General features: G+C 43.1%; 1 protein-coding gene across 2 annotated transcripts in view; it reads right to left on the bottom strand.

Annotated features, from left to right (window-relative positions):
- Window positions 1-19,912, bottom strand: part of LOC135526662 (actin filament-associated protein 1-like 1) — a 52,771-nt gene that overhangs the window by 15,225 nt on the left and 17,634 nt on the right. Inside the window, exons 6-8 of one of the 2 annotated variants that reach the window (XM_064955200.1) lie at window positions 18,029-18,249; window positions 17,575-17,754; window positions 15,564-15,644 (exon numbers count right to left, since the gene is read on the bottom strand). In XM_064955200.1, the coding sequence (XP_064811272.1) occupies window positions 15,564-15,644; window positions 17,575-17,754; window positions 18,029-18,249 (482 nt within the window). The remainder of the gene's footprint in view (window positions 1-15,563; window positions 15,645-17,574; window positions 17,755-18,028; window positions 18,250-19,912) is intronic. The other variant, XM_064955201.1, reaches the window with a different exon arrangement.

Genomic DNA, 19,912 nt, shown 5'->3' on the forward strand with positions numbered 1-19,912 from the left:
TCTGCACGGAGCTGCCAGTCTGCACGGAGCTGCCAGTCTGCACGGAGCCGCCAGAGCTGCCAGTTTGTAAGAAGCCGCCAGAGCTGTCAGCCTACATGGAGCAGCCAGAGCCGCCAGTCAGTGTGGAGCAGCCAGAGCCGCCAGTCAGCATGGAGCAGCCAGATCCGTCAGTCTGCCAGGATCCGCCAGTCAGCCAGACTCTTCCAGATCCGCCAGTCAGCCAGACTCTTCCAGATCCGCCAGTCAACCAGACTCCTCCAGATCTGCCAGTCAGCCAGACTCTTCCAGATCTGCTAGTCAACTAGACTCTTCCAGATCTGCCAGTCAACCAGACTCTTCCAGATCCGCCAGTCAACCAGACTCTTCCAGATCCGCCAGCCAGCCAGGATCTGCCGGAGCCAACTACCTGCCTGAGCTTCCTCTCAGTGCTGGGCTTCCTCTCAGTGCTGGGCTTCCTCTCAGTGCTGGGCTTCCTCTCAGTGCTGGGCTTCCTCTCAGTGCTGGGCTTCCTCTCAGTCCCGAGCTGCCCCTCAGTGCTGAGCTGCCCCTGTCCCGAGCTGACCCTCAGTCCAGTGGGGTTCTGGGTGAGGACTACTAGGCCATGGTCGGCGGCGAAGGTGGACTATCCTAGGACGCGAGGAGGGGGGACTAAGACATTTATAGAGTGGGTTCCACATCCCGCGCTGGAGCCGGAGCCGCCACCATGGACAGACGCCCATCCGGACCCTCCCTATTGTTTTGATGTGCGTCCGGGAGTCCGCACCTTAGGGGAGGGGTTCTGTCACGCCCTGGTCGAAATATATTATGTTTATTCTTCATTTATTTGGTCAGGCCAGGGTGTGACATGGGTTATTGTGGTGTGTTTTTGTCTTGGGATTTTGTGGGATGTCTAGCGTTAGTCTATGGCTGCCTGAGGCGGTTCTCAATCAGGGTCAGGTGATTATCGTTGTCTCTGATTGGGAACCATATTTAGGCAGCCATATTCTTTGTGTGTTTCGTGGGTGATTGTCCTTAGTGTCCTTGTTCCTGTATCTGTGTTAGTTTACACTAGTGTAGGCTGTTTCGGTTTTCGTTACGTTCTTTTGTTTTGTAGTATTTGTATTGATTCGTGTTTACGTTTGTTCATTAAACATGGATCGCAATCTACACGCTGCATTTTGGTCCGACTCTCTTTCGCCTACAGAAAACCGTTACATTGTTGTTCTTTTGTTATTATGTTGTTCTGTGATTATTCGGTAATTCTGTTCTGTTATTATTATTTTGTTCTGTTATTATTATGTTATTATGTTGTTCTGTAATTATGTTCTGTTGTTGTTCTGTTTTCTTGTTGTTATTCTGTTGTTCTTTTATATTTCTGTGTTCCGAGTTATTCTGTTGTTCTGTTTTTCTAAAATATTCTGTTGGTCTGTTCTTCTGTTGTTATTCTGTTGTTCTGTTATTATTCTGTTGTTCTGTGTTTAGGCCATGGGTTATATTGGGTTTAACACACACTGACTCTAATATAACCTCTCACTGACTAGTTTAACACACACTGACTCGAATCTAACCTCTCATTGACTAGTTTAACACACACTGACTCTAATATAACCTCTCACTGACTAGTTTAACACACACTGACTCTAATATAACCTCTCACTGACTAGTTTAACACACACTGACTCTATTGTAACCCCCCCTGACTCTATTGTAACACACACTGACTCTATTGTTACACACACTGACTCTATTGTAACCCCTCCCTGACTCTATTGTAACCCCTCCCTGACTCTATTGTAACACACACTGACTCTATTGTAACCCCTCCCGGACTCTATTGTAACACACACTGACTCTATTGTTACACACACTGACTCTATTGTAACCCCTCCCTGACTCTCGTTTAACACACACTGACTCTATTGTTACCCCTCCCTGACTCTATTGTTACACACACTGACTCTATTGTAACCCCTCCCTGACTCTAGTGTTACACACACTGACTCTATTGTAACCCCTCCCTGACTCTATTATAACACACACTGACTCTATTGTTACACACACTGACTCTATTGTAACCCCTCCCTGACTCTAGTGTTACACACACTGACTCTATTGTAACCCCTCCCTGACTCTATTGTAACACACACTGACTCTATTGTAACCCCTCCCTGACTCTATTGTAACACACACTGACTCTATTGTTACACACACTGACTCTATTGTAACCCCTCCCTGACTCTCGTTTAACACACACTGACTCTATTGTAACCCCTCCCTGACTCTATTGTTACACACACTGACTCTATTGTTACACACACTGACTCTATTGTAACCCCTCCCTGACTCTAGTGTTACACACACTGACTCTATTGTAACCCCTCCCTGACTCTATTATAACACACACTGACTCTATTGTTACACACACTGACTCTATTGTAACCCCTCCCTGACTCTAGTGTTACACACACTGACTCTATTGTAACCCCTCCCTGACTCTATTGTAACACACACTGACTCTATTGTAACCCCTCCCTGACTCTATTGTAACACACACTGACTCTATTGTTACACACACTGACTCTATTGTAACCCCTCCCTGACTCTCGTTTAACACACACTGACTCTATTGTAACACACACTGACTCTATTGTTACACACACTGACTCTATTGTAACCCCTCCCTGACTCTATTGTAACCCCTCCCTGACTCTATTGTAACACACACTGACTCTATTGTAACCCCTCCCGGACTCTATTGTAACACACACTGACTCTATTGTTACACACACTGACTCTATTGTAACCCCTCCCTGACTCTCGTTTAACACATACTGACTCTACTGTTACCCCTCCCTGACTCTATTGTTACACACACTGACTCTATTGTAACCCCTCCCTGACTCTAGTGTTACACACACTGACTCTATTGTAACCCCTCCCGGACTCTATTGTAACACACACTGACTCTATTGTTACACACACTGACTCTATTGTAACCCCTCCCTGACTCTCGTTTAACACACACTGACTCTATTGTTACCCCTCCCTGACTCTATTGTTACACACACTGACTCTATTGTAACCCCTCCCTGACTCTAGTGTTACACACACTGACTCTATTGTAACCCCTCCCTGACTCTATTATAACACACACTGACTCTATTGTTACACACACTGACTCTATTGTAACCCCTCCCTGACTCTAGTGTTACACACACTGACTCTATTGTAACCCCTCCCTGACTCTATTGTAACACACACTGACTCTATTGTAACCCCTCCCTGACTCTATTGTAACACACACTGACTCTATTGTTACACACACTGACTCTATTGTAACCCCTCCCTGACTCTCGTTTAACACACACTGACTCTATTGTAACCCCTCCCTGACTCTATTGTTACACACACTGACTCTATTGTTACACACACTGACTCTATTGTAACCCCTCCCTGACTCTATTATAACACACACTGACTCTATTGTTACACACACTGACTCTATTGTAACCCCTCCCTGACTCTAGTGTTACACACACTGACTCTATTGTAACCCCTCCCTGACTCTATTGTAACACACACTGACTCTATTGTAACCCCTCCCTGACTCTATTGTAACCCCTCCCGGACTCTATTGTAACACACACTGACTCTATTGTTACACACACTGACTCTATTGTAACCCCTCCCTGACTCTCGTTTAACACACACTGACTCTATTGTAACACACACTGACTCTATTGTTACACACACTGACTCTATTGTAACCCCTCCCTGACTCTATTGTAACCCCTCCCTGACTCTATTGTAACACACACTGACTCTATTGTAACCCCTCCCTGACTCTATTGTAACACACACTGACTCTATTGTAACCCCTCCCGGACTCTATTGTAACACACACTGACTCTATTGTTACACACACTGACTCTATTGTAACACCTCCCTGACTCTCGTTTAACACATACTGACTCTATTGTTATCCCTCCCTGACTCTATTGTTACACACACTGACTCTATTGTAACCCCTCCCTGACTCTAGTGTTACACACACTGACTCTATTGTAACCCCTCCCTGACTCTATTATAACACACACTGACTCTATTGTTACACACACTGACTCTATTGTAACCCCTCCCTGACTCTATTGTAACACACACTGACTCTATTGTTACACACACTGACTCTATTGTAACCCCTCCCTGACTCTCGTTTAACACACACTGACTCTATTGTAACCCCTCCCTGACTCTATTGTTACACACACTGACTCTATTGTTACACACACTGACTCTATTGTAACCCCTCCCTGACTCTAGTGTTACACACACTGACTCTATTGTAACCCCTCCCTGACTCTATTTTAACACACACTGACTCTATTGTAACCCCTCCCTGACTCTATTGTAACACACACTGACTCTAGTGTACAACACACACTGACTCTAGTGTTATACACACTGACTCTAGTGTACAACACACACTGACTCTAGTGTACAACACACACTGACTCTAGTGTACAACACACACTGACTCTAGTGTTATACACACTGACTCTAGTGTTATACACACTGACTCTAGTGTTATACACACACTGACTCTAGTGTTATACACACACTGACTCTAGTGTTATACACACACTGACTCTAGTGTTATACACACTGACTCTAGTGTACAACACACACTGACTCTAGTGTACAACACACACTGACTCTAGTGTAACACACTGATTCTAGTGTTGTACATACTGACTCTAGTGTACAACACACACTGACTCTAGTGTACAACACACACTGACTCTAGTGTTATACACACTGACTCTAGTGTTATACATACTGACTCTAGTGTACAACACACACTGACTCTAGTGTACAAAACACACTGACTCTAGTGTACAAAACACACCGACTCTAGTGTACAAAACACACCGACTCTAGTGTACAAAACACACCGACTCTAGTGTACAATACACACTGACTCTAGTGTACAACACACACTGACTCTAGTGTACAACACACACTGACTCTAGTGTACAACACAGAATGACTCTAGTGTACAACACACACTGACTCTAGTGTACAACACACACTGACTCTAGTGTACAACACACACTGACTCTAGTGTACAACACACACTGACTCTAGTGTACAACACACACTGACTCTAGTGTACAACACACACTGACTCTAGTGTACAACACACACTGACTCTAGTGTACAACACACACTGACTCTAGTGTACAACACACACTGACTCTAGTGTTATACACACTGACTCTAGTGTTATACACACTGACTCTAGTGTTATACACACACTGACTCTAGTGTTATACACACACTGACTCTAGTGTTATACACACACTGACTCTAGTGTTATACACACTGACTCTAGTGTACAACACACACTGACTCTAGTGTTATACATACTGACTCTAGCGTTATACATACTGACTCTAGTGTACAACACACACTGACTCTAGTGTACAACACACACTGACTCTAGTGTTATACATACTGACTCTAGTGTACAACACACACTGACTCTAGTGTACAACACACACTGACTCTAGTGTACAACACACTGACTCTAGTGTACAACACATTCTGACTCTAGTGTTATACACACTGACTCTAGTGTACAATACACACTGACTCTAGTGTTATACACACACTGACTCTAGTGTTATACATACTGACTCTAGTGTACAACACACACTGACTCTAGTGTACAACACACACTGACTCTAGTATACAATACACACTGACTCTAGTGTACAACACACACTGACTCTAGTGTACAACACACACTGACTCTAGTGTACAATACACACTGACTCTAGTGTACAATACACACTGACTCTAGTGTACAACACACACTGACTCTAGTGTACAACACACACTGACTCTAGTGTACAATACACACTGACTCTAGTGTACAATACACACTGACTCTATTGTAACACACACTGACTCTATTGTTACACACACTGACTCTATTGTAACCCCTCCCTGACTCTATTGTAACCCCTCCCTGACTCTATTGTAACACACACTGACTCTATTGTAACCCCTCCCGGACTCTATTGTAACACACACTGACTCTATTGTTACACACACTGACTCTATTGTAACACCTCCCTGACTCTCATTTAACACATACTGACTCTATTGTTACCCCTCCCTGACTCTATTGTTACACACACTGACTCTATTGTAACCCCTCCCTGACTCTAGTGTTACACACACTGACTCTATTGTAACCCCTCCCTGACTCTATTATAACACACACTGACTCTATTGTTACACACACTGACTCTATTGTAACCCCTCCCTGACTCTATTGTAACACACACTGACTCTATTGTAACCCCTCCCTGACTCTATTGTAACACACACTGACTCTATTGTTACACACACTGACTCTATTGTAACCCCTCCCTGACTCTCGTTTAACACACACTGACTCTATTGTAACCCCTCCCTGACTCTATTGTTACACACACTGACTCTATTGTTACACACACTGACTCTATTGTAACCCCTCCCTGACTCTAGTGTTACACACACTGACTCTATTGTAACCCCTCCCTGACTCTATTTTAACACACACTGACTCTATTGTAACCCCTCCCTGACTCTATTGTAACACACACTGACTCTAGTGTACAACACACACTGACTCTAGTGTTATACACACTGACTCTAGTGTACAACACACACTGACTCTAGTGTACAACACACACTGACTCTAGTGTACAACACACACTGACTCTAGTGTTATACACACTGACTCTAGTGTTATACACACTGACTCTAGTGTTATACACACACTGACTCTAGTGTTATACACACACTGACTCTAGTGTTATACACACACTGACTCTAGTGTTATACACACTGACTCTAGTGTACAACACACACTGACTCTAGTGTACAACACACACTGACTCTAGTGTAACACACTGATTCTAGTGTTGTACATACTGACTCTAGTGTACAACACACACTGACTCTAGTGTACAACACACACTGACTCTAGTGTTATACACACTGACTCTAGTGTTATACATACTGACTCTAGTGTACAACACACACTGACTCTAGTGTACAAAACACACTGACTCTAGTGTACAAAACACACCGACTCTAGTGTACAAAACACACCGACTCTAGTGTACAAAACACACCGACTCTAGTGTACAATACACACTGACTCTAGTGTACAACACACACTGACTCTAGTGTACAATACACACTGACTCTAGTGTACAACACAGAATGACTCTAGTGTACAACACACACTGACTCTAGTGTACAACACACACTGACTCTAGTGTACAACACACACTGACTCTAGTGTACAACACACACTGACTCTAGTGTACAACACACACTGACTCTAGTGTACAACACACACTGACTCTAGTGTACAACACACACTGACTCTAGTGTACAACACACACTGACTCTAGTGTACAACACACACTGACTCTAGTGTTATACACACTGACTCTAGTGTTATACACACTGACTCTAGTGTTATACACACACTGACTCTAGTGTTATACACACACTGACTCTAGTGTTATACACACACTGACTCTAGTGTTATACACACTGACTCTAGTGTACAACACACACTGACTCTAGTGTTATACATACTGACTCTAGCGTTATACATACTGACTCTAGTGTACAACACACACTGACTCTAGTGTACAACACACACTGACTCTAGTGTTATACATACTGACTCTAGTGTACAACACACACTGACTCTAGTGTACAACACACACTGACTCTAGTGTACAACACACTGACTCTAGTGTACAACACATTCTGACTCTAGTGTTATACACACTGACTCTAGTGTACAATACACACTGACTCTAGTGTTATACACACACTGACTCTAGTGTTATACATACTGACTCTAGTGTACAACACACACTGACTCTAGTGTACAACACACACTGACTCTAGTATACAATACACACTGACTCTAGTGTACAACACACACTGACTCTAGTGTACAACACACACTGACTCTAGTGTACAATACACACTGACTCTAGTGTACAATACACACTGACTCTAGTGTACAACACACACTGACTCTAGTGTACAACACACACTGACTCTAGTGTACAATACACACTGACTCTAGTGTACAATACACACTGACTCTAGTGTACAACACACACTGACTCTAGTGTACAATACACACCGACTCTAGTGTACAATACACACCGACTCTAGTGTACAATACACACCGACTCTAGTGTACAATACACACTGACTCTAGTGTACAACACACACTGACTCTAGTGTTATACACACACTGACTCTAGTGTACAACACACACTGACTCTAGTGTACAACACACACTGACTCTAGTGTACAACACACACTGACTCTAGTGTACAACACACACTGACTCTATTGTACAACACACACTGACTCTAGTGTACAACACACACTGACTCTAGTGTTATACACACTGACTCTAGTGTTATACACACTGACTCTAGTGTTATACACACACTGACTCTAGTGTTATACACACACTGACTCTAGTGTTATACACACACTGACTCTAGTGTTATACACACTGACTCTAGTGTACAACACACACTGACTCTAGTGTTATACATACTGACTCTAGTGATATACATACTGACTCTAGTGTACAACACACACTGACTCTAGTGTACAACACATACTGACTCTAGTGTTATACATACTGACTCTAGTGTACAACACACACTGACTCTAGTGTACAACACACACTGACTCTAGTGTACAACACACTGACTCTAGTGTACAACACATACTGACTCTAGTGTTATACACACTGACTCTAGTGTACAATACACACTGACTCTAGTGTACAATACACACTGACTCTAGTGTTATACATACTGACTCTAGTGTACAACACACACTGACTCTAGTGTACAACACACACTGACTCTAGTATACAATACACACTGACTCTAGTGTACAACACACACTGACTCTAGTGTACAACACACACTGACTCTAGTTTACAATACACACTGACTCTAGTGTACAACACACACTGACTCTAGTGTACAATACACACTGACTCTAGTGTACAACACACACTGACTCTAGTGTACAACACACACTGACTCTAGTGTACAACACACACTGACTCTAGTGTACAACACACACTGACTCTAGTGTACAACACACACTGACTCTAGTGTACAACACACACTGACTCTAGTGTACAACACACACTGACTCTAGTGTACAACACACACTGACTCTAGTGTACAACACACACTGACTCTAGTGTACAACACACACTGACTCTAGTGTACAACACACACTGACTCTAGTGTTATACACACTGACTCTAGTGTTATACACACTGACTCTAGTGTTATACACACTGACTCTAGTGTTATACACACACTGACTCTAGTGTTATACACACACTGACTCTAGTGTTATACACACACTGACTCTAGTGTTATGCACACTGACTCTAGTGTACAACACACACTGACTCTAGTGTTATACATACTGACTCTAGTGTTATACATACTGACTCTAGTGTACAACACACACTGACTCTAGTGTACAACACATACTGACTCTAGTGTTATACATACTGACTCTAGTGTTATACATACTGACTCTAGTGTACAACACACACTGACTCTAGTGTACAACACACACTGACTCTAGTGTACAACACACACTGACTCTAGTGTACAACACACACTGACTCTAGTGTTATACACACTGACTCTAGTGTTATACACACTGACTCTAGTGTTATACACACACTGACTCTAGTGTTATACACACACTGACTCTAGTGTACAACACACACTGACTCTAGTGTACAACACACACTGACTCTAGTGTACAACACACACTGACTCTAGTGTTATACACACTGACTCTAGTGTTATACACACTGACTCTAGTGTTATACACACACTGACTCTAGTGTTATACACACACTGACTCTAGTGTTATACACACACTGACTCTAGTGTTATACACACTGACTCTAGTGTACAACACACACTGACTCTAGTGTACAACACACACTGACTCTAGTGTAACACACTGATTCTAGTGTTGTACATACTGACTCTAGTGTACAACACACACTGACTCTAGTGTACAACACACACTGACTCTAGTGTTATACACACTGACTCTAGTGTTATACATACTGACTCTAGTGTACAACACACACTGACTCTAGTGTACAAAACACACTGGCTCTAGTGTACAAAACACACCGACTCTAGTGTACAAAACACACCGACTCTAGTGTACAAAACACACCGACTCTAGTGTACAATACACACTGACTCTAGTGTACAACACACACTGACTCTAGTGTACAATACACACTGACTCTAGTGTACAACACAGAATGACTCTAGTGTACAACACACACTGACTCTAGTGTACAACACACACTGACTCTAGTGTACAACACACACTGACTCTAGTGTACAACACACACTGACTCTAGTGTACAACACACACTGACTCTAGTGTACAACACACACTGACTCTAGTGTACAACACACACTGACTCTAGTGTACAACACACACTGACTCTAGTGTTATACACACTGACTCTAGTGTTATACACACTGACTCTAGTGTTATACACACACTGACTCTAGTGTTATACACACACTGACTCTAGTGTTATACACACACTGACTCTAGTGTTATACACACTGACTCTAGTGTACAACACACACTGACTCTAGTGTTATACATACTGACTCTAGCGTTATACATACTGACTCTAGTGTACAACACACACTGACTCTAGTGTACAACACACACTGACTCTAGTGTTATACATACTGACTCTAGTGTACAACACACACTGACTCTAGTGTACAACACACACTGACTCTAGTGTACAACACACTGACTCTAGTGTACAACACATACTGACTCTAGTGTTATACACACTGACTCTAGTGTACAATACACACTGACTCTAGTGTTATACACACACTGACTCTAGTGTTATACATACTGACTCTAGTGTACAACACACACTGACTCTAGTGTACAACACACACTGACTCTAGTATACAATACACACTGACTCTAGTGTACAACACACACTGACTCTAGTGTACAATACACACTGACTCTAGTGTACAACACACACTGACTCTAGTGTACAACACACACTGACTCTAGTGTACAATACACACTGACTCTAGTGTACAATACACACTGACTCTAGTGTACAACACACACTGACTCTAGTGTACAAAACACACCGACTCTAGTGTACAAAACACACCGACTCTAGTGTACAAAACACACCGACTCTAGTGTACAATACACACCGACTCTAGTGTACAATACACACCGACTCTAGTGTACAATACACACCGACTCTAGTGTACAACACACACTGACTCTAGTGTTATACACACACTGACTCTAGTGTACAACACACACTGACTCTAGTGTACAACACACACTGACTCTAGTGTACAACACACACTGACTCTAGTGTACAACACACACTGACTCTATTGTACAACACACACTGACTCTAGTGTACAACACACACTGACTCTAGTGTTATACACACTGACTCTAGTGTTATACACACTGACTCTAGTGTTATACACACTGACTCTAGTGTTATACACACACTGACTCTAGTGTTATACACACACTGACTCTAGTGTTATACACACACTGACTCTAGTGTTATACACACTGACTCTAGTGTACAACACACACTGACTCTAGTGTTATACATACTGACTCTAGTGATATACATACTGACTCTAGTGTACAACACACACTGACTCTAGTGTACAACACATACTGACTCTAGTGTTATACATACTGACTCTAGTGTACAACACACACTGACTCTAGTGTACAACACACACTGACTCTAGTGTACAACACACTGACTCTAGTGTACAACACATACTGACTCTAGTGTTATACACACTGACTCTAGTGTACAATACACACTGACTCTTGTGTTATACACACACTGACTCTAGTGTTATACATACTGACTCTAGTGTACAACACACACTGACTCTAGTGTACAACACACACTGACTCTAGTATACAATACACACTGACTCTAGTGTACAACACACACTGACTCTAGTGTACAACACACACTGACTCTAGTGTACAATACACACTGACTCTAGTGTACAACACACACTGACTCTAGTGTACAATACACACTGACTCTAGTGTACAACACACACTGACTCTAGTGTACAACACACACTGACTCTAGTGTACAACACACACTGACTCTAGTGTACAACACACACTGACTCTAGTGTACAACACACACTGACTCTAGTGTACAACACACACTGACTCTAGTGTACAACACACACTGACTCTAGTGTACAACACACACTGACTCTAGTGTACAACACACACTGACTCTAGTGTACAACACACACTGACTCTAGTGTTATACACACTGACTCTAGTGTTATACACACTGACTCTAGTGTTATACACACACTGACTCTAGTGTTATACACACACTGACTCTAGTGTTATACACACACTGACTCTAGTGTTATGCACACACTGACTCTAGTGTTATGCACACTGACTCTAGTGTACAACACACACTGACTCTAGTGTTATACATACTGACTCTAGTGTTATACATACTGACTCTAGTGTACAACACACACTGACTCTAGTGTACAACACATACTGACTCTAGTGTTATACATACTGACTCTAGTGTTATACATACTGACTCTAGTGTACAACACACACTGACTCTAGTGTACAACACACACTGACTCTAGTGTACACACTGACTCTAGTGTACAACACACACTGACTCTAGTGTACAACACACACTGACTCTAGTGTTATACACACTGACTCTAGTGTTATACACACTGACTCTAGTGTTATACACACACTGACTCTAGTGTTATACACACACTGACTCTAGTGTTATACACACTGACTCTAGTGTACAACACACACTGACTCTAGTGTACAACACATACTGACTCTAGTGTTATACATACTGACTCTAGTGTACAACACACACTGACTCTAGTGTACAACACACACTGACTCTAGTGTACAACACACTGACTCTAGTGTACAACACATACTGACTCTAGTGTTATACACACTGACTCTAGTGTACAATACACACTGACTCTAGTGTTATACACACACTGACTCTAGTGTTATACATACTGACTCTAGTGTACAACACACACTGACTCTAGTGTACAACACACACTGACTTAGTATACAATACACACTGACTCTAGTGTACAACACACACTGACTCTAGTGTACAATACACACTGACTCTAGTGTACAACACACACTGACTCTAGTGTACAACACACACTGACTCTAGTGTACAATACACACTGACTCTAGTGTACAATACACACTGACTCTAGTGTACAAAACACACTGACTCTAGTGTACAAAACACACCGACTCTAGTGTACAAAACACACCGACTCTAGTGTACAATACACACCGACTCTAGTGTACAATACACACCGACTCTAGTGTTATACACACTGACTCTAGTGTTATACACACTGACTCTAGTGTTTTACACACACTGACTCTAGTGTTATACACACACTGACTCTAGTGTTATACACACACTGACTCTAGTGTTATACACACTGACTCTAGTGTACAACACACACTGACTCTAGTGTTATACATACTGACTCTAGTGTACAACACACACTGACTCTAGTGTACAACACACACTGACTCTAGTGTACAACACATACTGACTCTAGTGTTATACATACTGACTCTAGTGTACAACACACACTGACTCTAGTGTACAACACACTGACTCTAGTGTACAACACATACTGACTCTAGTGTTATACACACACTGACTCTAGTGTACAATACACACTGACTCTAGTGTTATACACACACTGACTCTAGTGTTATACATACTGACTCTAGTGTACAACACACACTGACTCTAGTATACAATACACACCGACTCTAGTGTACAACACACACCGACTCTAGTGTACAATACACACTGACTCTAGTGTACAATACACACTGACTCTAGTGTACAACACACACTGACTCTAGTGTACAATACACACTGACTCTAGTGTACAACACACACTGACTCTAGTGTACAACACACACTGACTCTAGTGTACAACACACACTGACTCTAGTGTACAACACACACTGACTCTAGTGTACAACACACACTGACTCTAGTGTACAACACACACTGACTCTAGTGTTCAACACACACTGACTCTAGTGTACAACACACACTGACTCTAGTGTACAACACACACTGACTCTAGTGTACAACACACACTGACTCTAGTGTACAACACACAATGACTCTAGTGTTATACACACTGACTCTAGTGTTATACACACTGACTCTAGTGTTATACACACTGACTCTAGTGTTATACACACACTGACTCTAGTGTTATACACACTGACTCTAGTGTACAACACACACTGACTCTAGTGTTATACATACTGACTCTAGTGTTATACATACTGACTCTAGTGTACAACACACACTGACTCTAGTGTACAACACATACTGACTCTAGTGTTATACATACTGACTCTAGTGTACAACACACACTGACTCTAGTGTACAACACACACTGACTCTAGTGTACAACACACTGACTCTAGTGTACAGCACACACTGACTCTAGTGTTATACACACTGACTCTAGTGTACAATACACACTGACTTTAGTGTTATACACACACTGACTCTAGTGTTATACATACTGACTCTAGTGTACAACACACACTGACTCTAGTGTACAACACACACTGACTCTAGTATACAATACACACTGACTCTAGTGTACAACACACCCTGACTCTAGTGTACAACACACACTGACTCTAGTGTACAAAACACACTGACTCTAGTGTACAATACACACTGACTCTAGTGTACAATACACACTGACTCTAGTGTACAATACACACTGACTCTAGTGTACAACACACACTGACTCTAGTGTACAACACACACTGACTCTAGTGTACAACACACACTGACTCTAGTGTACAACACACACTGACTCTAGTGTACAACACACACTGACTCTAGTGTACAACACACACTGACTCTAGTGTACGCACACACACTGACTCTAGTGTACGCACACACACTGACTCTAGTGTACAACACACACTGACTCTAGTGTACAACACACACTGACTCTAGTGTACAACACACACTGACTCTAGTGTACAACACACACTGACTCTAGTGTACAACACACACTGACTCTAGTGTACAACACACACTGACTCTAGTGTTATACATACTGACTCTAGTGTTATACATACTGACTCTAGTGTACAACACACACTGACTGTAGTGTACAACACACACTGACTCTAGTGTACAACACACACTGACTCTAGTGTACAACACACACTGACTCTAGTGTACAACACACACTGACTCTAGTGTAAAACACACACTGACTCTAGTGTTATACATACTGATTCTAGTGTACAACACACACCTTGTCCCGGTCAGTCTTTCTGGGCATCATGGGAGAGGTGGGCTCTTCTGGTCCTTTTCCCTGACTAACTTTATGGACCACCTGAGAACACACACACACACACACACACACACACACACACACACACACACACACACACACACACACACACACACACACACACACACACACACACACACACACACACACACACACACACACACACACACACACACACACACACACACAGATAAGGAAGGGAAAGGGAAAGTATGTGTATGACAGAATGTGTGTTTAGTAAGGTCAAATCAAATCAAAATTAATTTGTCACGTGCGCCAAATACAACAGGTTACAGTGAAATGCTTACTTACAGGCTCTAACCAATAACTTACAGGCTCTAACCAATAACTTACAGGCTCTAACCAATAACTTACAGGCTCTAACCAATAGCGCAGGCTCTAACCAATAACTTACAGGCTCTAACCAATAGCGCAACAAAGGTATTAGGTGAACAATAGGAAAGTAAAGAAATAAAACAACAGTAAAAACACAGACTGTATACAGTAGTGAGGCTATAAAAGTAGCAAGGCTACATACAGACACTGGCTAGTCAGGCTGATTGAGGTAGTATGTACATGTAGATTTGGTTAAAGTGACTATGCATATATGATGAACAGAGAGTAGCAGCGGCGTAAAAAGAGGGGTTGGCGGGTGGTGGGACACAATGCAGATCGCCCGGTTAGCCAATGTGCGGGAGCACTGGTTGGTCGGCCCAATTGAGGTAGTATGTACATGAATGTATAGTTAAAGTCACTATGCATATATGATAAACAGAGAGTAGCAGCAGCGTAAAAAATAGGGGTTTGGGAGGTCACACAATGCAAATAGTCCGGGTAGTCCGGGTAGCCATTTAATTGGCTGTTCAGGAGTCTTATGGTTTGGGGGTAAAAACTGTTGAGAAGCCTTTTTGTCCTAGACTTGGCACTCCGGTACCGCTTGCCATGCGGTAGTAGAGAGAACAGTCTATGACTGGGGTGCCTGGGGTCTTTGACAATTTTTAGGGCTTTCCTCTGACACCGCCTGGTGTAGAGGTCCTGGATGTCAGGCAGCTTAGTCCCAGTGATGTGCTGGGCCGTATGCACTACCCTCTGTAGTGCCTTGCGGTCAGAGGCCGAGCAATTGCCGTACCAGGCAGTGATGCAACCATGCTCTCAATGTTGCAGCTGTAGAAACTTTTGAGGATCTCGGTACCCATGACAAATCTTTTTAGTTTCCTGAGGGGGATTAGGCTTTGTCGTGCCCTCTTCACGACTGTCTTGGTGTGTTTGGACCACTCTAGTTTGTTGTTGATGTGGACACCAAGGAACTTGAAGCTCTCAACCTGCTCCACTACAACCCCGTCGATGAGAATGGGGGCGTGCTCGGTCCTCCTTTTCCTGTAGTCCACAATCATCTCCTTAGTCTTGGTTACATTGAGGGATATGCTGTAATTCTGGCACCACCAGGCCAGGTCTCTGACCTCCTCTTTATAGGCTGTCTCGTCGTTGTCTGTGATCAGGCCTACCACTGTTGTGTGCAAACTTAATGATGGTGTTGGAGTTGTGCCTGGCCATGCAGTCGTGGGTGAACAGGAAGTACAGGAGGGGACTGAGCATGCACCCCTGGGGAGCTCCAGTGTTGAGGATCAGCATGGCAGATGTGTTGCTACCACAGGATGTCCAGGATCCAGTTTTAGAGGGAGGTGTTTAGTCCCAGGATCCTTAGCTTAGTGATGAGCTTTGAGGGTACTATGCTACCGCTAAGCTGTAGTCAATGAATAGCATTCTCACATAAGTGATCCTTTTGTCCAGGTGGGAAAGGGCAGTGTGGAGTGCAATAGAGATTGCATCATCTGTGGATCTGTTTGGTTGAGCCATTACCAACCTTTCAAAGCACTTCATGGCTACGAACGTGAGTGCTACGGGTCTGTAGTCATTTAGCAGATTGCCTAAAGGTGCATGCATTTGTGTGTTGTGTGTGTTTTGTCCTCACCCTGAGCCACCTGTGTGCCTGCTCCCTGCTCTGCACAGCCAAGACCAAAGCCTCTCCACTGGGTGGAGTGAACCTCAGCTCATGTCTCTTCCTGCGTCCGTCTTTAGGGGTGTAGACCACAGTGCACTGGAGCAAGGGCAGGTCAAAATATGGGGACACGTCCTTAGAGCTCTTATAGCACTGGAAGAGAGAACACAGGGGTTAAGGATTGTGTGTGTGTTTGTGTGTACGTGTGTGTGTGTGTGTGTATGTGTGTGTACGTGTGTGTGTGTGTGTACGTGTGTGTGTGTGTACCTGTGTGTGTGTGTGTGTGTGTACCTGTGTGTGTGTACCTGTGTGTGTGTGTGTGTACCTGTGTGTGTGTGTGTGTGTGTGTGTGTACCTGTGTGTGTGTGTGTGTACCTGTGTGTGTGTGTGTGTGTGTGTGTGTGTGTGTGTGTGTGTGTGTGTGTACCTGTAGCCTGTTGTCCCGTATGACAGTCAGTTGCTTAGCCCACTGTCCGAAGCGTTTCTTTCGCAGAAGGAAGGCACAGATCCTACAGTCCCTGGCAGGGAGCATGGAGCTCTCATCACTAGGCCACTGGTGGGTCAGCCTGGACCTTGGTCCTGCTCCCCTTTCCTCTTCATCCTCCTCATACGACTCATAGGAACTACTCAGAGCATCAGAGTCATTGTCTGGGGGGAGCAATACCAAGAAACTACAGTTAGACTGAAACCAATCAGAAGAAACTACAGTTAGTAGTTGGCTTGTCACCTAAAACCCTGACAAACTTTTACAGATGCACAATTGAGAGCTTCCTGTCGGGCTGTATCACCGCTTGGTACGGCACCGCCCTCAACAGCAAGGCTCTCCAGAGGGTGGTGTGGTCTGCACAACACATCACCTGGGGCAAACGTCCCGCCTTCCAGGACACCTACAGCTCCCGATGTCACAGGAAGGCCAAAAAGATCATCAAGGACAAGAACCACCTGAGCCACGGCCTGTTCACCCCACTACCATCCAGAAGGTCGAGGTCAGTACAGGTGCATCAAAGCAGGTACCGAGAGACTGAAAAACAGCTTCTATCTCAAGGCCATCAGACTGCTAAACAGCAATCACTAACTCAGAGGCTGCTGCCTACATAGAGACTCACAAGTCACTTTAAACAATGCCACCTTAATAATGTTTATCATACATTACTCATCTCATATTTATCTACTGCATCTTATACTATCCATTGCATCTTGCCCATGCCGTTCGGCCATCGCTCATCCATATATTTACATGGACATATCCTTATTCCATCCCTTTAGATGAGTGTGTATTAGTTAGTTGTTGGGGAACTGTTAGATTAATTGTTAGATATTACTGCACTGTTGGAACTAGAAGCACAAGCATTTCAATACACTCGCATTAACATCTGCTAACCATGTGTATGCGATCAATAACATTTGATTTGATTTAAACTGAGACCAATCAGAAGAAACTACAGTTAGACTGAGACCAATCAGAAGAAGCTACAGTTAGACTGAGACCAATAAACTACAGCTAGACTGAGACCAATCAGAAGAAACTACAGCTAGACTGAGACCAATAAACTACAGTTAGACTGAGACCAATCAGAAGAAGCTACAGTTAGACTGAGACCAATAAACTACAGCTAGACTGAGACCAATCAGAAGAAGCTACAGTTAGACTGAGACCAATAAACTACAGCTAGACTGAGACCAATCAGAAGAAGCTACAGTTAGACTGAGACCAATAAACTACAGCTAGACTGAGACCAATCAGAAGAAGCTACAGTTAGACTGAGACCAATAAACTACAGTTAGACTGAGACCAATAAACTACAGCTAGACTGAGACCAATCAGAAGAAGCTACAGTTAGACTGAGACCAATCAGAAGAAACTACAGCTAGACTGAGACCAATCAGAAGAAACTACAGCTAGACTGAGACCAATCAGAAGAAACTACAGCTAGACTGAGACCAATAAACTACAGCTAGACTGAGACCAATCAGAAGAAGCTACAGTTAGACTGAGACCAATCAGAAGAAGCTACAGCTAGACTGAGACCAATCAGAAGAAGCTACAGCTAGACTGAGACCAATCAGAAGAAACTACAGCTAGACTGACACCAATCAGAAGAAGCTACAGTTAGACTGAGACCAATCAGAAGAAACTACAGCTAGACTGAGACCAATCAGAAGAAACTACAGCTAGACTGAGACCAATAAACTACAGCTAGACTGAGACCAATCAGAAGAAACTACAGCTAGACTGAGACCAATCAGAAGAAACTACAGCTAGACTGAGACCAATCAGAAGAAGCTACAGTTAGACTGAGACCAATCAGAA

The sequence above is a fragment of the Oncorhynchus masou genome, chromosome 32 (assembly GCF_036934945.1).
Source record: "Oncorhynchus masou masou isolate Uvic2021 chromosome 32, UVic_Omas_1.1, whole genome shotgun sequence".
NCBI lineage: Eukaryota > Metazoa > Chordata > Actinopteri > Salmoniformes > Salmonidae > Oncorhynchus > Oncorhynchus masou.